General features: G+C 46.1%; 1 protein-coding gene across 2 annotated transcripts; it reads right to left on the bottom strand.

Annotated features, from left to right (window-relative positions):
- Window positions 1-686: 686 nt before the first annotated feature.
- On the bottom strand, window positions 687-11,639 carry ITFG2 (integrin alpha FG-GAP repeat containing 2). 2 transcript variants are annotated; one of them, XM_027633898.1, is made up of 12 exons: window positions 11,499-11,639; window positions 10,074-10,169; window positions 9,589-9,630; window positions 8,572-8,743; window positions 8,122-8,261; window positions 7,543-7,691; window positions 6,341-6,435; window positions 4,489-4,542; window positions 3,922-4,013; window positions 3,288-3,405; window positions 2,528-2,701; window positions 687-2,369 (listed from the first exon to the last, which is right to left on the bottom strand). In XM_027633898.1, the coding sequence occupies exons 1-12, from the start codon at window positions 11,592-11,594 to the stop codon at window positions 2,221-2,223; spliced, it is 1,377 nt and encodes a 458-aa protein (XP_027489699.1). In that variant the 5' UTR covers window positions 11,595-11,639; the 3' UTR covers window positions 687-2,220. The 2 variants fall into 2 exon arrangements, with proteins under 2 accessions (XP_027489699.1, XP_027489690.1); XM_027633889.1 differs by lacking the exon at window positions 11,499-11,639 and adding an exon at window positions 11,162-11,360.
- Between the last annotated feature and the right edge of the window lie 2,432 nt (window positions 11,640-14,071).

Here is a 14,071-nt window from a genome sequence, read left to right as displayed (position 1 = left end):
TCACTGTTAATCTCTATTACAACTTGAAAGCTCCTGTCTGAAAGGTCTAGTTTTACACAAGCACTTAGTATGACAGGGGAACATTTAAAAATGCTTCTCAGTGAGGTCATTAAAATGGAGAGAAACTTCCACTGCAGTTAGAGAGTCAGAGGATATGGTGGTCTGAGAAGCAAGCAAGCTGATACAGAGTAGGTCATACCATTTCACTGCTCCACGTTTCAACTCTCCCTACTGCCAAACACAGAGGACAGCGTATGTCCTCTATAGAGCTTATATAAATCTACAGATGAAAACTGCAAAGAATAGCTAATGCTTTTTATGTAAAGATCCTGCCCTGTTGGCTACTCCAACAACAGTCATTTTGACCCAAGGGCAAAACACTCCTTTCCTCTATACAAAGTATTTTCTCCCAATTAGGGCTGCCCTTTGCCGAGCATAGCACAGCAGGTTTTCAACTGCCTGCAAGATCTTTAAATGCTACCATTTGCTACAGATCACTGAATTAGGTGTGCTCTGACTCAGGCTGCCATAAAGGTGAAGAAGGGACAGCTCCCTCCATTGCACATGTCCAGTAAAACATCACTCAAGTGAGAGGAGATAATAGATGCAAACCAGCAGGTGAGCCTGCCACCCCTATTGATGCCTTAAGATCACTGGGGAGCAAAACATTACTCACCAGGCAATTATTAGTAGAGAAAAGATAGAGAGCAGATTCTTTAATAAAGGCCTTCAACCATGGGGAGTACAGAGATGTGCCACATGTCCAGGGGTTCCAGTATTTATGGTATCATTCATCCAATCCAGATCTATCTGCCCCCTAGATCCTGCCCAGTTCTGCTCCCGGCACGCCCCTCTGGAAATTGAGGGGTTCTGAGACCCCTTCTTCCTCATCTTCCTCTTCTTCACAGCACGTACAGTCTTTTGGAGCTCCTCCAAGGTTAAGGATTTGAAGGTTCTTTTGACTATGGTGTACCTTGTTGCTCAAGCCACAGTACAAATGGTCTTAAACAGAATGAAGGCCTGCCTTTAGAGAAGTCTAAACAAGCTTAAAGGAATTTAGAAAGTTTGATATGAAATGGGGTAATAGCGTTGGGTAAATGTAAACTACAGTGCTAAAGAGTGACAAATTATACAGCTACATTAAAATCTACATTTACTACACAACTACTTCTAAAATCTACAAAAAGCTAAAAATCAAAAAAATCCATATGCATCACTATCCTAATAAGCTAAGTTAGGCAAGGGGCAAGCAAGATAGGGAAAAGCACAACTTCAGCAGCATGCATAAAGGTTTGTGCCTGGGCCTTTGCAAATGAGCAGCCTCGGTGAGCAACGCCCTTTTCCAGACTCCTCAAGCCAGCCAGTGTAACTTCACCTCCAGTCCATCTCTTTCAGTTGTGTAGGACTCAAAACAGCATGACATTCTCCACAACAAGAGGCAAGTGTGGCATATTTATTGTAGAATGGCCAGGCTCTCACAGCACCACAGTTCCGTGGTTAAGTCAGATTCCTCTTACTATCCACTTCACAGCTGCTTTGTTAAGTCACAGCCTTCTCTGGGATCACCCTGCCCAAGATGGAGACAAGCAATGCCTCTCGAGTACAGATGGAGTTTGCTGGAGCTGTTACCTTTCCACATCTTATTAGTGCAAGTTGTGGTTCTTCTCACACCTGTCTCCAGTTTCTCAGGACAGGAAGTTACTTGTGAGAAACTGCTTGTTAGAACAGCAGCGGCAAAGCAAAGGCAATCAATGCACAGGTGTACTTTAACACACACTTAAGTGTGAGAGAAGGCCCTTGCCTGCTCCCTATTCAATCCCTCCATCTGCGATTCCTGCACTGTAATCCTGCTGAGAATTCAGAAGTAATCACTGGAGCCAGAATGGAGACTGAGCTCAGCTATTCTCTCCATCCATGTCCTCAGTGCTTCTTCAGAGTGACCCATAAAGCACTTCAGCAAGTAAAGAATATGGAAAGTGGCAATGGAAGGCCAGCAAGCAAGACCCTTGACTCTTTCTGTTCTGGTAGCTCTCTCTGCTAACAGAAAATGAACCCACCACCTACACTCAAGCCTACAAGCCAAGAATATCCCTCCGCAGCCTGTACACCCTTTCCTGTTTGGAACTTTTGACAGAGACAGCAAAAGAATAGTCATCTTCATTAAATGCCCATTCCAGCTGCAGAAGAGCCTGTGCTGGTAGTAAGACTCCATATGACTTGTTATAAGGGATCCTGGATGACAGTGAAGTGGGCAGAGGAATCTGTTCCAGCAGGATCCTGACACTGCGAAGGGCTGCTCAGATGATATTTCTCAGGAAAATAGAGGGTTTTGTGAATCAGATTTCTGACGGCAGAAACATCGTTTTTATCTATGGGAAAGAGAGAAAAACAGTTCTTTGGGATTCTCAACAGGCACTATGAAAGCCTCTTCTGCAAAAAATACCTGGAACTCCAGTTCCCAGCACATCACCTGCCAGCAGCCCTTCCTCTCTTTCTTCCTGTACACCCTCCACTCTTTTGCACTCACCTACACCCAGCTGCTGCAGGAGATTTGCAAACTCTGGGTCACCCTCCAGGATTTTCAACAGGTTGGTGGACTCCATTCTCTCCAGCTGCACATCCCAGTAGATGTAGATCTTCTGGCTGAAGCTGACATAAACCAGGCAGGGACTGTTGCTTCCTCCTTTGCATGCATAGAGGCCTGCAGAAAGCAGAATGCGGAGATCTGACTACTTCCAAAAGGACAGTGAAAGCAAATAGGTAACGTCTCATGATGAGGTACCAAAGCCGTTAGCAGAAAACAGCAAGAACTTGAGCAGAGACATGGGCTTGGGTATACAAAATCCCTTTGAGACAAGCCAAGAAAGTGTCTCTAAACTGTAGGAAGCTTGGGGATTTGCAAGCTGCTTCTTGCAGGTCTGAAAGAGGGGACTGAGCAAAGCCGAGGCTCGGGCTGGTTCCATGGGGCTCCTTATCTCTACTTGAGAACAGCTTAGAAGTCTGCAAATTCAAAAAGCAGTGGGGAAGACAAGAGACTCCTGTAGTACCCCAGAAAAGGACAGGAAAAAACCCCCAAACCATCACAGAAAAACCTCAGCATCACCTCCTCTCACCCCTACTTTTCCCAGACGCCACCAGAGGAAAGACTAGCTGGGCCTTCTGCAGTACACACAGAGGGAAATTATTCTCCACGGCAGACAGACAAAGGATTCCAGGTCTCCTAGACAGGAGTAGTAGCTTTGAGGGAAAAATGCTGTGAGGGGTGGCTTTGCAGTCAGGCTCCCCACCTGCACAGAACGCACTGACATTCTCCTCTGCTTGAAACCTGGCAACAGTCCGATTGTGGTCAATGATGTATGTCTGACCATCCCACGCACAGGCAATCACCTCCTCGTGCCCATTGCCCTGCAGAAACCAGAAGATTGCATATTAGCCAGACATCACCTATTCCCAGGGACAGTCAAGAATCTTTCTTGCTTGTTCAGACAGAACACTAATGTCTGAACAAAATGTGACTTTTGGACATCATGTCGAGACATTTTGCAGTTTGAGATCATCTCTCTTCTCCATAGCAATCATAAGAGCAAATCATAAGAATTTGTAGACAATTAGGGTATTAGGAGTGTGCAAAACCATTCAACTTTGCAATAAGATAAAAGAGTAGTTGGGGAAAAAAATTTATGAATGGATCAGTACAAACCAGGCTCAGTAGGTCTAACTGGCAAGCACAGCTCAACCTCTGGCAGGTGGACAGACTGACATGAGTGCAGAATATACCGCCAGAGTCGGAGCACTCTATGTCATCCTGAGATAATCCCAGTCTTTTTCAGCTGAGTCACACTCTGCCCTTCCTAAATCCATATATACAAAGCCATGTTAAGTTTTTGTCTTCATCCCTCCCAGCCCTATTCAGGTACTCACTGTAACATCCAGCTTTTCCAGAGCAAACAGCTGGTGATCAACCTGAACAGACCAGAGTAGCTTGTCTGCTCCCTCCATGAGTTTCAACGTCCCTGAAGGAAGAAAAAAAATACTGTCTTGAAGACATTAAAAGGGAGCAATATGTTTGCTTATGCTGGGCCCTACACACTCCTTCAACACTCGGGGTTGCTGAGAGTGAGAGTTCGCTGCTAACAGCATAGGCATGGTCTCTTGACTGCTGAATCCATACTGGACACTTAACCCCACTTACCATTTTTCTATTATCCAGATATACTGTGACAGTACTGGGCAGGGGGGACCAGCCATGAGAGTGGAACACAAACATGAATCTGTCTTCATAGAGGTCTCCACGCCTTCATAAAAAATATGTCAGCAGAAGGAGTCTTTGGGTCAAATTCTCTTGCCTGACCCAGGACGGGCTTCTGAAGCCCTGTTTCACCTTCTTTCAAAAATCAAAAGCCCTGAGCCCCTGGTTACCTGCTTTGAATTAGTGTCAGGCCTTGTCTAGCCCACAGGCCTTTCTTCCAGGACAGTGGTAGGACTTACCATCCAGAGTACAGAGGGCAAAGAGACCTGAGCCACTATTCTCACTGGAGCCGCCTGTAAGTGCAAAAGAAAATTGCTGGAGTTGATGTCATTTTATAAGTGTTGTCCCCTCTTTCTCCTGAAAACAATAAAAAAGATGCAGAACAAGCTGATCCATCCTGCCTTCTTTTTTTTGCCCAGTTGCGTGCAGGACAACACTGACAAATGTGACTAGTTAAATCTCAAGAGGAGACTCCCCTGACCACATGGGCTGCTTCGGCCCTTCAGTAAACCTCTGCCTAGCTACCAGTCAGCAAAGACATGCAAGGTCAAGTTTTAAAAGTGATATCATACTTGGAGAGAGAGAGGACTGGAGCTGTGTTCAGCTAAAGCTGCATTTAATCCTCCGAGTGACAACGTAGGAGACACTGGCTCCCTGAGGTCTGCAGGAACCCAGGAAACCTGGCAGTCAGGGACAAGCCAACAGAGCTGAAAGCAAATAGGCAGTTTCCCCAGAATAACTTAAATCCAAGCCTACTTCCACTGCCCACAGGCAGCTCCAAGCTACAGACCCTGCACACTCCCGAGTTACAAACTACCCTGTTTCCACAGATCAGCTTAAAGCAAAGTCAGCTGGTTGAGTGCTCAATTGCCTCTTGTTGCTCATTCACTCAGACAGGCTCTAATCCAAAAGATCTGCAGTGTCCCCCTTACAAACTGGTCAGCATTGCACTCCTCAGCTGTTTCCTTACCGATGGTCCAGCATCAGTGGGCTTTTTTACAACCTTCTCTTCATCCCTTTTACTGTGTGCCTTCATTTTTCACAGACATCTCTCATAAGATGCAAGGCTTCACATGCAGTGAAATAATTGATTTCACGCTTTGTTGACCATGTTGCTCACAGCAGCATCAGAGACATTGAAAACATGACAAGCTCAGGAATCAGGGAGGAAAGGTACTCTGAGGAAGGAGAAGGGGGTGGGGTTCAGTGGACTGCTCTTCTCCCCAAGCTCTAATTACCTTGGACAACCTAAATAATTCTCAGACAGCACTGCAGGGGGCAATACTTGTGCAGAAAACAAGAGAAAGTGATCTCCACTTGGAATTTTCTGCTTGCACACACACTCCAAGGGGGAGTGAAAGCTGCCTACTCTCCATAGGTATCAAGAGAGGGTTTAGCAAGTGCAGCAGGCACAGGTCAGAGCACAAAGCAGTTACAGAAGGGAAGCAGTGGCAGTGTGTGAGAAAAGTCTGCACACAACAGCAGTGTGTCAGGGCTGAGAGAAGCCAGCAACCGAGGAGAGTTTAGACACAACTGCTGAACAGAACACAGTGGAAGGAGACAGAAGACAATGATATGGAATATGGAAGCAGCTCTGGAGAGATTGGGACTGCATAGGAGAAGGAGGAGCAGCATGTAGCTGCCAAGTATCAAGATTCAAATGCTAAAAAGTAGTAACAGATGAGGCTGTGGGAAGGAAGAGACGCATCTTGGGAATAAGAAGAAGGCATAAGCTGCAGTCATGCAAAAGCAAAGATCAAGGACATCTGCAGGAGCACGGCATGGCAGCCATTCAGATGGACCAAATGCAGGTCAGCAGAGGCTGCAGAGAAACTGTTGTGCTAGGCAAAGAATAAGTACTACCTAGGAAAGGACAAAGGCTATAAAAAGCTCACATGCAAAAATCCAACTGTCTTTCTTTGGGAGCCAGCTAAGATAAGTCAAGATTCCTCTGCTCTTGCAGCTGCCTCCCACAGTTATTTTTCAACCACAGGAAATCCAATTTCTTCTTGGACTGATGTACTGAAAAACTGCCCCCTGAAAATCAGGGGCAACTGTTGGGCCACAGACCCCAAGCTGATAATCTCTCACCTCGGGCAATGCTACCAATTAGATGAGTGGAGACATTCTTGTTGTGAATCCGTCCAGATGTTTGGTGTAGAATAACATCTCGAACAGGGGCCTCACTAGGGAAAAGAGAAGGACATCAGGGACAGGTTAAGGAACCATGACTGAGTCTGTGCCACAACAATCTCAAGAGCAGTGTACTCCAAAGCTCCACAAATCCAGACACTGACAGAGTTAGCCCTTTAATGGTAAAGGCTAGGTAAAAGGATATGTGCCACCCCAGGTACAAAAGGAACTCAAAACTGTTTAAAAATCCAAAATAAGAATGGTTTTATGCATCAAAAAAATGGAAAGAGCTCAAAAAAAAAAAAGTCTAAGGCATGTAATCCAATGAAGGAGGAAAAAAAAGACAATTTTTATTATTACTCACATAAACCCGATTGCTTTTCATTCAAGAAACATCTGCCCAGGGTTCAATAAGTTTGTGAGTGACCACATCTGGGCCTGGCTTCTGGCTAGGAGGGTACCATTCCACTGAGGTCTTTAAGACATCAAGGAGACTTGCCTAGCTCCCCTCCTGCTGCAGTTTTTTGTCTCTGCCTTCAAGTCTTACAGAACACTACAGAAGCACCCCAATTCCCCACAAAGATTCTTTCAGCACCAAGACAATAACAAACACCTCATTACCATTCTGATTGCTCTGTTGTGATTTATAGCACTGGCTGTCAGGGGTCTCATTAGGACAGCCTCTAATTGCCTCACCTGGAAAAAAACCCAAGCAAATGAAGCTAAAATTTCAGTCTGGGCTTCATATTAATTTGGCTTGGCCCAGCCTTTCAGTTGTTACCCTTCCCACCATTAGACAGGTCACTGTCTAATGACAGTGTCACTACCCTTTCTCTGGAGATCAAGATCACTCATTTCCCTGCTTTAGCTCCCAGTAACCCCCTCCTCAGCGATCTCTTTTTGTCATTCTCCTTGCCCAACCCAAAAGAGTGGAATACAACAGAAGCAGTAGTATTCATCTTTGTGACATACATGAAGAGTGTTCATGGAAGCTCTGGTGCAGGTGGGCTTAAGTGACGAGCTGCCAGCAGTACAGCAGGACACTGAAGCAAGGACAGTGACAGCGCTCCCCGCCTCACGACAGCTGCGTGGTGGCACCCCCTTGTGACGGGCCTTCACAGCAGCATTTCCTCATGTACCCTGCAAGGAACGCCCCTCACCTGCTCGAAGCAGAGCCGTCCCTTCCCGCAGATGTGTCCCGGTGCTCCGTGTCCCAGGTGCACAGCAGGATGGCATAGCCACAGCCTGGCTGCGACACCATCAGCTCCGGGGAGCCATCAGGGCCCAGGTTCACAGAGAGGCTGTCCACCTACACTGGCAGAGACAAAACACTGCCAGAGTATTTTTGAGAACTTTAAACACCTCTGAAAAGTTTACAGTGCTCCTTGAACCTAAACCTGGATATGGCAAATCTTCTGACACAGCTGAGCAGGAGCTGAACAAATTCAGCTAGAAGCAAAATGTCCAAGTTCAGTAAAAGGTTGTTTCCCTACCAAAAACCACTTGTAGAACAACACTAGTACTTTCCACTAATGCTCTCTAGTTGGGCAAGAGCAACTGTTTCCTAGACCAACCCAGCAGCTGTTCCACACGGACAACCATTGGGCAAATCTCCTTTCAAGCCATCAATGTGACAATTGTTTCATTCATATAACTGAGATTTCATACTTCTTCCCTCGGAAGAGCCACCTCTTGAAGACTGTATGACAAGTACTGCTCTGAACATCCTTTTTTCTTACCTGACCTTCTAGCAGCCATTTCTTCAACAGGAGCAGCTGCCCAGAGACGTGGTCTGAATTCTCTGACGAGTCCTCCCAGCGGAAGGCACGCACCACCCTGTCAGTGTAACCCACCACCAACTCACACTTCCCATCTCCATCTGCAGGGAATAGAAGAGGATAGATGGACTCTGTCAGGCTTTCATAGCCCCAAGAGCCTCAGCATTCAGAAACCACTGTGCTGGTTTCCATAGGTAGCATCCCTGAGGATCCCAATCCTGTAATGAAAACTCGCACTTGAGAAAAATTCCTGAAGTTCTTGCCTCTTTTCTCCATGACTTGGCTGTGGTTTCCTAGAGTTATCTTTTTTCAGCAAGATAGTAATTTCCTTCTGCAACTCCCCCACAGTTTCTCTCCCCTCCTGCCCCTCTCTCCCTCACCCTGCACTCCCACACCAGCTTTGTGGCTTACCAATGTCATTGATCAGCATGACCTTGGTGTTGGCAGGGATGTGCTGCTTGAACACTGGGTTCTGCTCTTCTGCTGCTGCCAACTCATGGTGGCCTGAAGCATCTGGGTGTTTTGGAGAAGTCAGGTCAAAAAGATGAAACCAGCCTTCTGCACTCACCGCCACCACGAAATTCTACAAGGAAAGAAAAAAACTTTTTGATTCTTTCTCTTTTAGAAACTGCAGAAGCTGTGTCACAGCATGGCAAGGGAAGATATAAGGGTAAATCCATCAAGATCAATGACTGCTACAGAAGGAACAGGAGGTTTTTGGCCAGTATACAAACTACTCAGGTACTGGCAGGGTCAAAACTTCCTCTTCATCTTTGTCAGACTGCACTATCAAGCTGATGTGTGCATGGAATCCTCAAACAATGTCTGGCTTTCTCGATGCTCATGTCAGCTCTGCTCCCCACTAGGGCAAACAGAGCAACAGTATTTTGGGCATGGTGCCTAAACTGGGACCTTCAGACTCATTGGTCCCAGCTTAACCCCCAGAAACAGCAATCCAACAAAAGAAGTCATATTAGAGCCAGTGGAATTTGCTTGGGAGTCCAGACTATTTTGTGTCTCAGTCTTGTTTAGATGACCTTAAATGCACACAGCCAAGTGGCAGAAGGGCCATGGCCCACAGCAGGCATCAGCACAAGCAGACCAAAAGCCACTGAGCAATAGGAGCAACCCTCAAAGCACCAAAGCCTTGTGGTGCTCACACAGAGGTACATAGAAATCAGTAGTGCTCTCTGAATATAGGATTTCCTTGCTCACTAAAACCTGCATATGACTCACAGAAAGATACCAATTAGATGTAAACAGAAGAACAGTTTAAAAACAGTAGTGCTAAAACTCTTTGAACGAGGGCAGATCCTGGTGCTAAAGCACCAGCAATCTGTCCTCCTCCACACTCAGCACATGACATGACCCTGATCTCTTAAGCACATGCCCTACAGAGACAGCTGGGAAGAGTTTGGTTCCTCTCACCTTTCCTTTATTGCATACATCTCCCACACCAACACACGTGAGCTGCAAAAGAAAAGAAGGCCATACATAAGAGAAGGCAACTAAAACCAGCACTTTGAGCTAAGCCTCTGCCCTACCCCTCCTCTCTCACAAAGCATCTCTTGAACTCTAAACAGCCTTTTGAAGGATAAGAAGAGCAGAGTCAGGAACAGAAACACATCTGTCACACAACTGGTCAGAGCCCTGGGTCAAAATCCACAGCACATAGAGCAGGGTCAAGGTGGGACAGAAGTCCAGTTCCTGTGTTTATTCAGCTCGTTAACTTCCAGCCCATGAGGCCAGCTGTGGGCAAAAGCAGGGTCTTGCACAACTACATGACAGGCATCAGCTCCAGTTCAGGCCCGCCATTCCCCTCTGCCCTACATATTCCTAGGCTATGGACAAGGATAGCTGGCTGCACATACACCAAAAGGCCCAACCATTGAGAAATTTTGTTGAGAACTGACCATTCCTTGGCAAGATCGCACAGCCCAGGGTTTGCTGTCATCATTCTTGTAAACATAGAGTTTTCCATTGGTGTCTCCCACCACTAGTTCATTCAGCTGTACAAGAGAATTGGGTTATTAGGAAGAAGTCCACAATTACAGTAACAATATTCCCATACAACAATCAGAACTCACATCTAAAAATCACTCAGTGGGAAGAAGCAGCAAAACAAAACAAGAGTTAAAGGGACAGTCTTGAATCAATAGGGGAAAGTCTCGGAAAATATAAAAGCTCTAGTTTTACTCTTGCAGATAGAAGAGATAGAGTGTCTCTTTAGAGCAATATCTCTACCTACTGCTTCTCTACACACTGTTTCAGCATTGTGACACTGACCATTTTAACATCCTGCTCTGCATCATCACCCCACCTTCCATCCTCCAACCTAGGCTGACTTAAATTACCCGAGGAAGATGACGACAATGAGGAAAATGTAACCATTGAGAAAGAGCCTGCAAGAACACTTAACATAAGATTTACACTCAATGTTTAATCTCACTGATGAAGGGGCAAAGGTCTTTCGGAATGGTGATTATTTCTTCAGAGATGACTGCTAAAAATCACCCACTGTCATCGCTGATGAACCTATTCCCACTATCCCATCTCCTGCATCATGCCTCTGTGTATTAAAATTGAGTGCATTTCATAATTCCCTGTACACCTAACCCCATATAACATAACTTCTGGTGGGAAAATGTTTAATTATCTACCTCATTGCCAGCCATGGCACTTTTCAGCATAAGGCCGTAATAAAATTCGACCGTTGAGGAGAAGAAGCAATTTACATATAGCTGGTTAAGCTAATCTCTTCCTAATTACAGACAAATCAGCCACATCAAAACTAACCATTTGTAGTGGCTGACAGCAACATTCCCAATGCACATCCATCCCTCATACAGTTTAAGATTAGACACTGAGACTTGGCTCTGCCCTGTTTGTGATCTGCTGTGCCCCAGCTAAGTGTTTTCACACACCCCCACAATCCCCACCACCGCGACAGCAGCGTGCCTCACTTCGCGACCAAAAGTCACCCTCCCCTCTGGATATACACCATCCAGGCCCCACGCCAGGGGTGACCAGCACGTCTGACGGTGCTGCGACCCCCGAGCAGCTGCAGCCCAGAACCACGGAAACATTCCCTTTGCAAGGGGACTCCAGCGGGCATTTGGACTCACACCCTGCATCTCTCACACTGCTCAAGCTCCCTGCGTCCCTAAGCGCGGAAGCCCCGCCAGCCCCCCGGGGCCGCACCAGCCCCTCGGTCCTTCCTGGGGCCGCCCGCGCCAATGTGGGAGCGCGGCCCGCGGGCCCGCCCGGGGCGCTGCCCAGCCGGGTTCCCTCGCCCCGCCGAGCGCCCCACGGCCCAAGCCCGGCCCCGCGCTCCGGACCGTGTCGTTGTCGGCGTCCCCCAGGCAGATGGCGTGCGGGAAGAGGCTGCCCGCGAAGTCGAGCGCCACGCACTGCACGTAGCTGACGGAGCGCATCCCGCCGGGCCCGCCGAACCCGCAGGCACCCAGGGAGTCGGGAAGCGCAGGCGCGGGAGGGAATCACGGGAGCGCGGGGCGGAGCTCCCGGCAAAGACCTCTTGTTTCCTCTTCCAGAGGCAACAGCGAGCCGGGACGCTTCTGTTACTCCAAAAATACCGCACGGTTATTACAGGAACACCGCCCAGGATGAAGGGTTTATAAACCGAGAGAGACAGATGCGTGTGGTTTACAAAGTCAGTACCGTAATTGTTTATTTTAAGCATTTTTTTTTTCTATAAGGACATACATAACGAATAGTTTATATCTGAAGTTTACATGCATGACCTCACTGATAAACACCAGTATGCCACCTTCTGCTGGCAACTAGACCCATTTGTAACGACAGCACGGAACATCCCTTCAGCTGCCTGAGTAAAGCATGTTTAGTGTCCTTAGTAGGTCACATTCTTAAACATTTCATAGTTTGTTATGTAGTAACAATGAGGGCAAAGTAGTACTTTCAAGACTGCTCACACTTAACATATCCACCACCGACTCTAGAATTTCTTAGATGTGCTACAGAAATCATCTGACTTTTTGCTTTCTGAAACACATAGAACTGTCGTGCCTGTGGGATATTTTTGAAAACTGCTATTCAGCAACTTATCATTAGGACTTGGTGCTATGCTTACTTTAACAGCAGCAACAGTTTCTGTCAGAAGCTGTTCTTTCCAGTAATAATTACCAACAAATCAAGGTATTTACTTGCTGGAGAAAAAGTACTCTTGCTTGGCATTCCTGCCCCCTTTCACACTTTTCCATGTCTATTAAGCCCTCGTAACTCCAGTCGACACACACTGTGTTGTTTCCCACAAGAGGCAATAATGCTTTGGTACAAGTTTTTCTACATATACACAGCTGTTGCTATCAAGTTAGAACTCATGAAAAACACTTGTATTACCTGACAGCTCTAAGATTTTATTAGGCAAATCAAATCAGCATTTCCTTAAACATGATGATCTACCAAACACTCTATCCTGCCTCTTCTCCTATCCCACCCCCACACCACTGAAGCGTAGGGCACTGCTACACTGTGCAGAGCAGTGCAGCTCACAGCTCCCGAAGCCAGACAGCCCAGCAGCAAGTGGTGAATTTATTATCTCGGGCCCAGTACAATGTGTCAAGCAGCTCTTACCATTTTGGTGACAGTCCAGTTCTACGGCTGCAGTGCCCGAGCTTTCCTGGCACTGCTGTGGGGCAGGTACTGGCAACCCCCCAGCCCCAAAGAACCCCATAAGTAAGCACTTATACAGTATTTCTGTCTCAGGAAAGGAGACTGGGAATTCAAACTAAGATTTCTAACGTAATTCATGTTAAACCAGAGATACTCTCTGTAATATATACACAATTCCAGCCCATTGCATGCCATGCAAATCTTTCTCACCATAAAAAAAAACCAAACAACAAAAAACCAAACACTTTTTTTCATCTGAGAAGAACAGATTATCTACCTTCCTTCTGCAGAGGAGGCAAAAAGTGCCCCTGCAGCTAGAATGGTCTCAAAACAGGACACTGGAGATGCTGAGTTTAACACTACACGACAGGATAAACAGAACAGCTGAGTTTGAGTACTATGTTCCATGCCTGCAGACAAACAAAAAAAAACAACCCAGCAAAAAGCCCCCACAAAACCCAAAAGCACACCCAGCCCCAAACAAGACACACAAACTGCAGAAAGAAGCAGAATACCAAGTAATAGCTTTCTTGTGAGATGGGGATAAGCAGACATTAGAATCACTCAGGAGTTTGTAGCTCATTAGGATTTAGAAGTATTTGTAATATGTAAACCATTATCACTTACTTTCTCTTCAAAGCCAGTCACTTTTAGGTATAAATATTGTGGGTTTTTTCCTCTGGTCCAGTTCCACAACATGGGGGGCAAAGAGGAAGGTAGCAAAATGAACAGACAACAAGCTCTATACATAGGTTACAGACTTGCTTTTTGAAGTTTTCACCAACATATTTTTTCCTCTTGCAAATATATGTGTAAGTATTTTACCAAATATTGGGGGAATTTCCTATGGTAATGAACAAACAACACAGAAAAATAATCAAGACACTGTGGTTATGTGGATAAAAAAACCTGAATGACCAAAGGACAGTAAATTCTCTCAATTCTATGCAAATTCCAATAAAAACCCACGAAAAGTTCAGTTTTCTTGAGTTTAATTGGAGCTTTATTACTTAAGCTGTGACTTCAGTCTTCACCTTCAGCAATTTGCAAAGAGGAGGCATACAAGAAAGGTTACAATATTTAATAGAAGGGACTCCCTACCAGAACATGGGGAAAGAGGGCAACCCTAGGGCAGTACTGGGAGTGCCAATTTGTTCTGAAGTCTTCTGTGAGGGCTCCTGGAAAAAGCTGATTACTCGAGAGAAGTCAAGGAAATAAATGTAGAAAGCAGAACCTGGGATTCAAGTAAGCTGGAACCAGA

Source organism: Corapipo altera, unplaced genomic scaffold, assembly GCF_003945725.1.
Source record: "Corapipo altera isolate COAL_440 unplaced genomic scaffold, ASM394572v1 0, whole genome shotgun sequence".
Taxonomy (NCBI): Eukaryota; Metazoa; Chordata; class Aves; order Passeriformes; family Pipridae; genus Corapipo; species Corapipo altera.
Note: the sequence above shows the minus strand (reverse complement) of the source record. Positions and strands in the feature narration are given on the sequence as shown.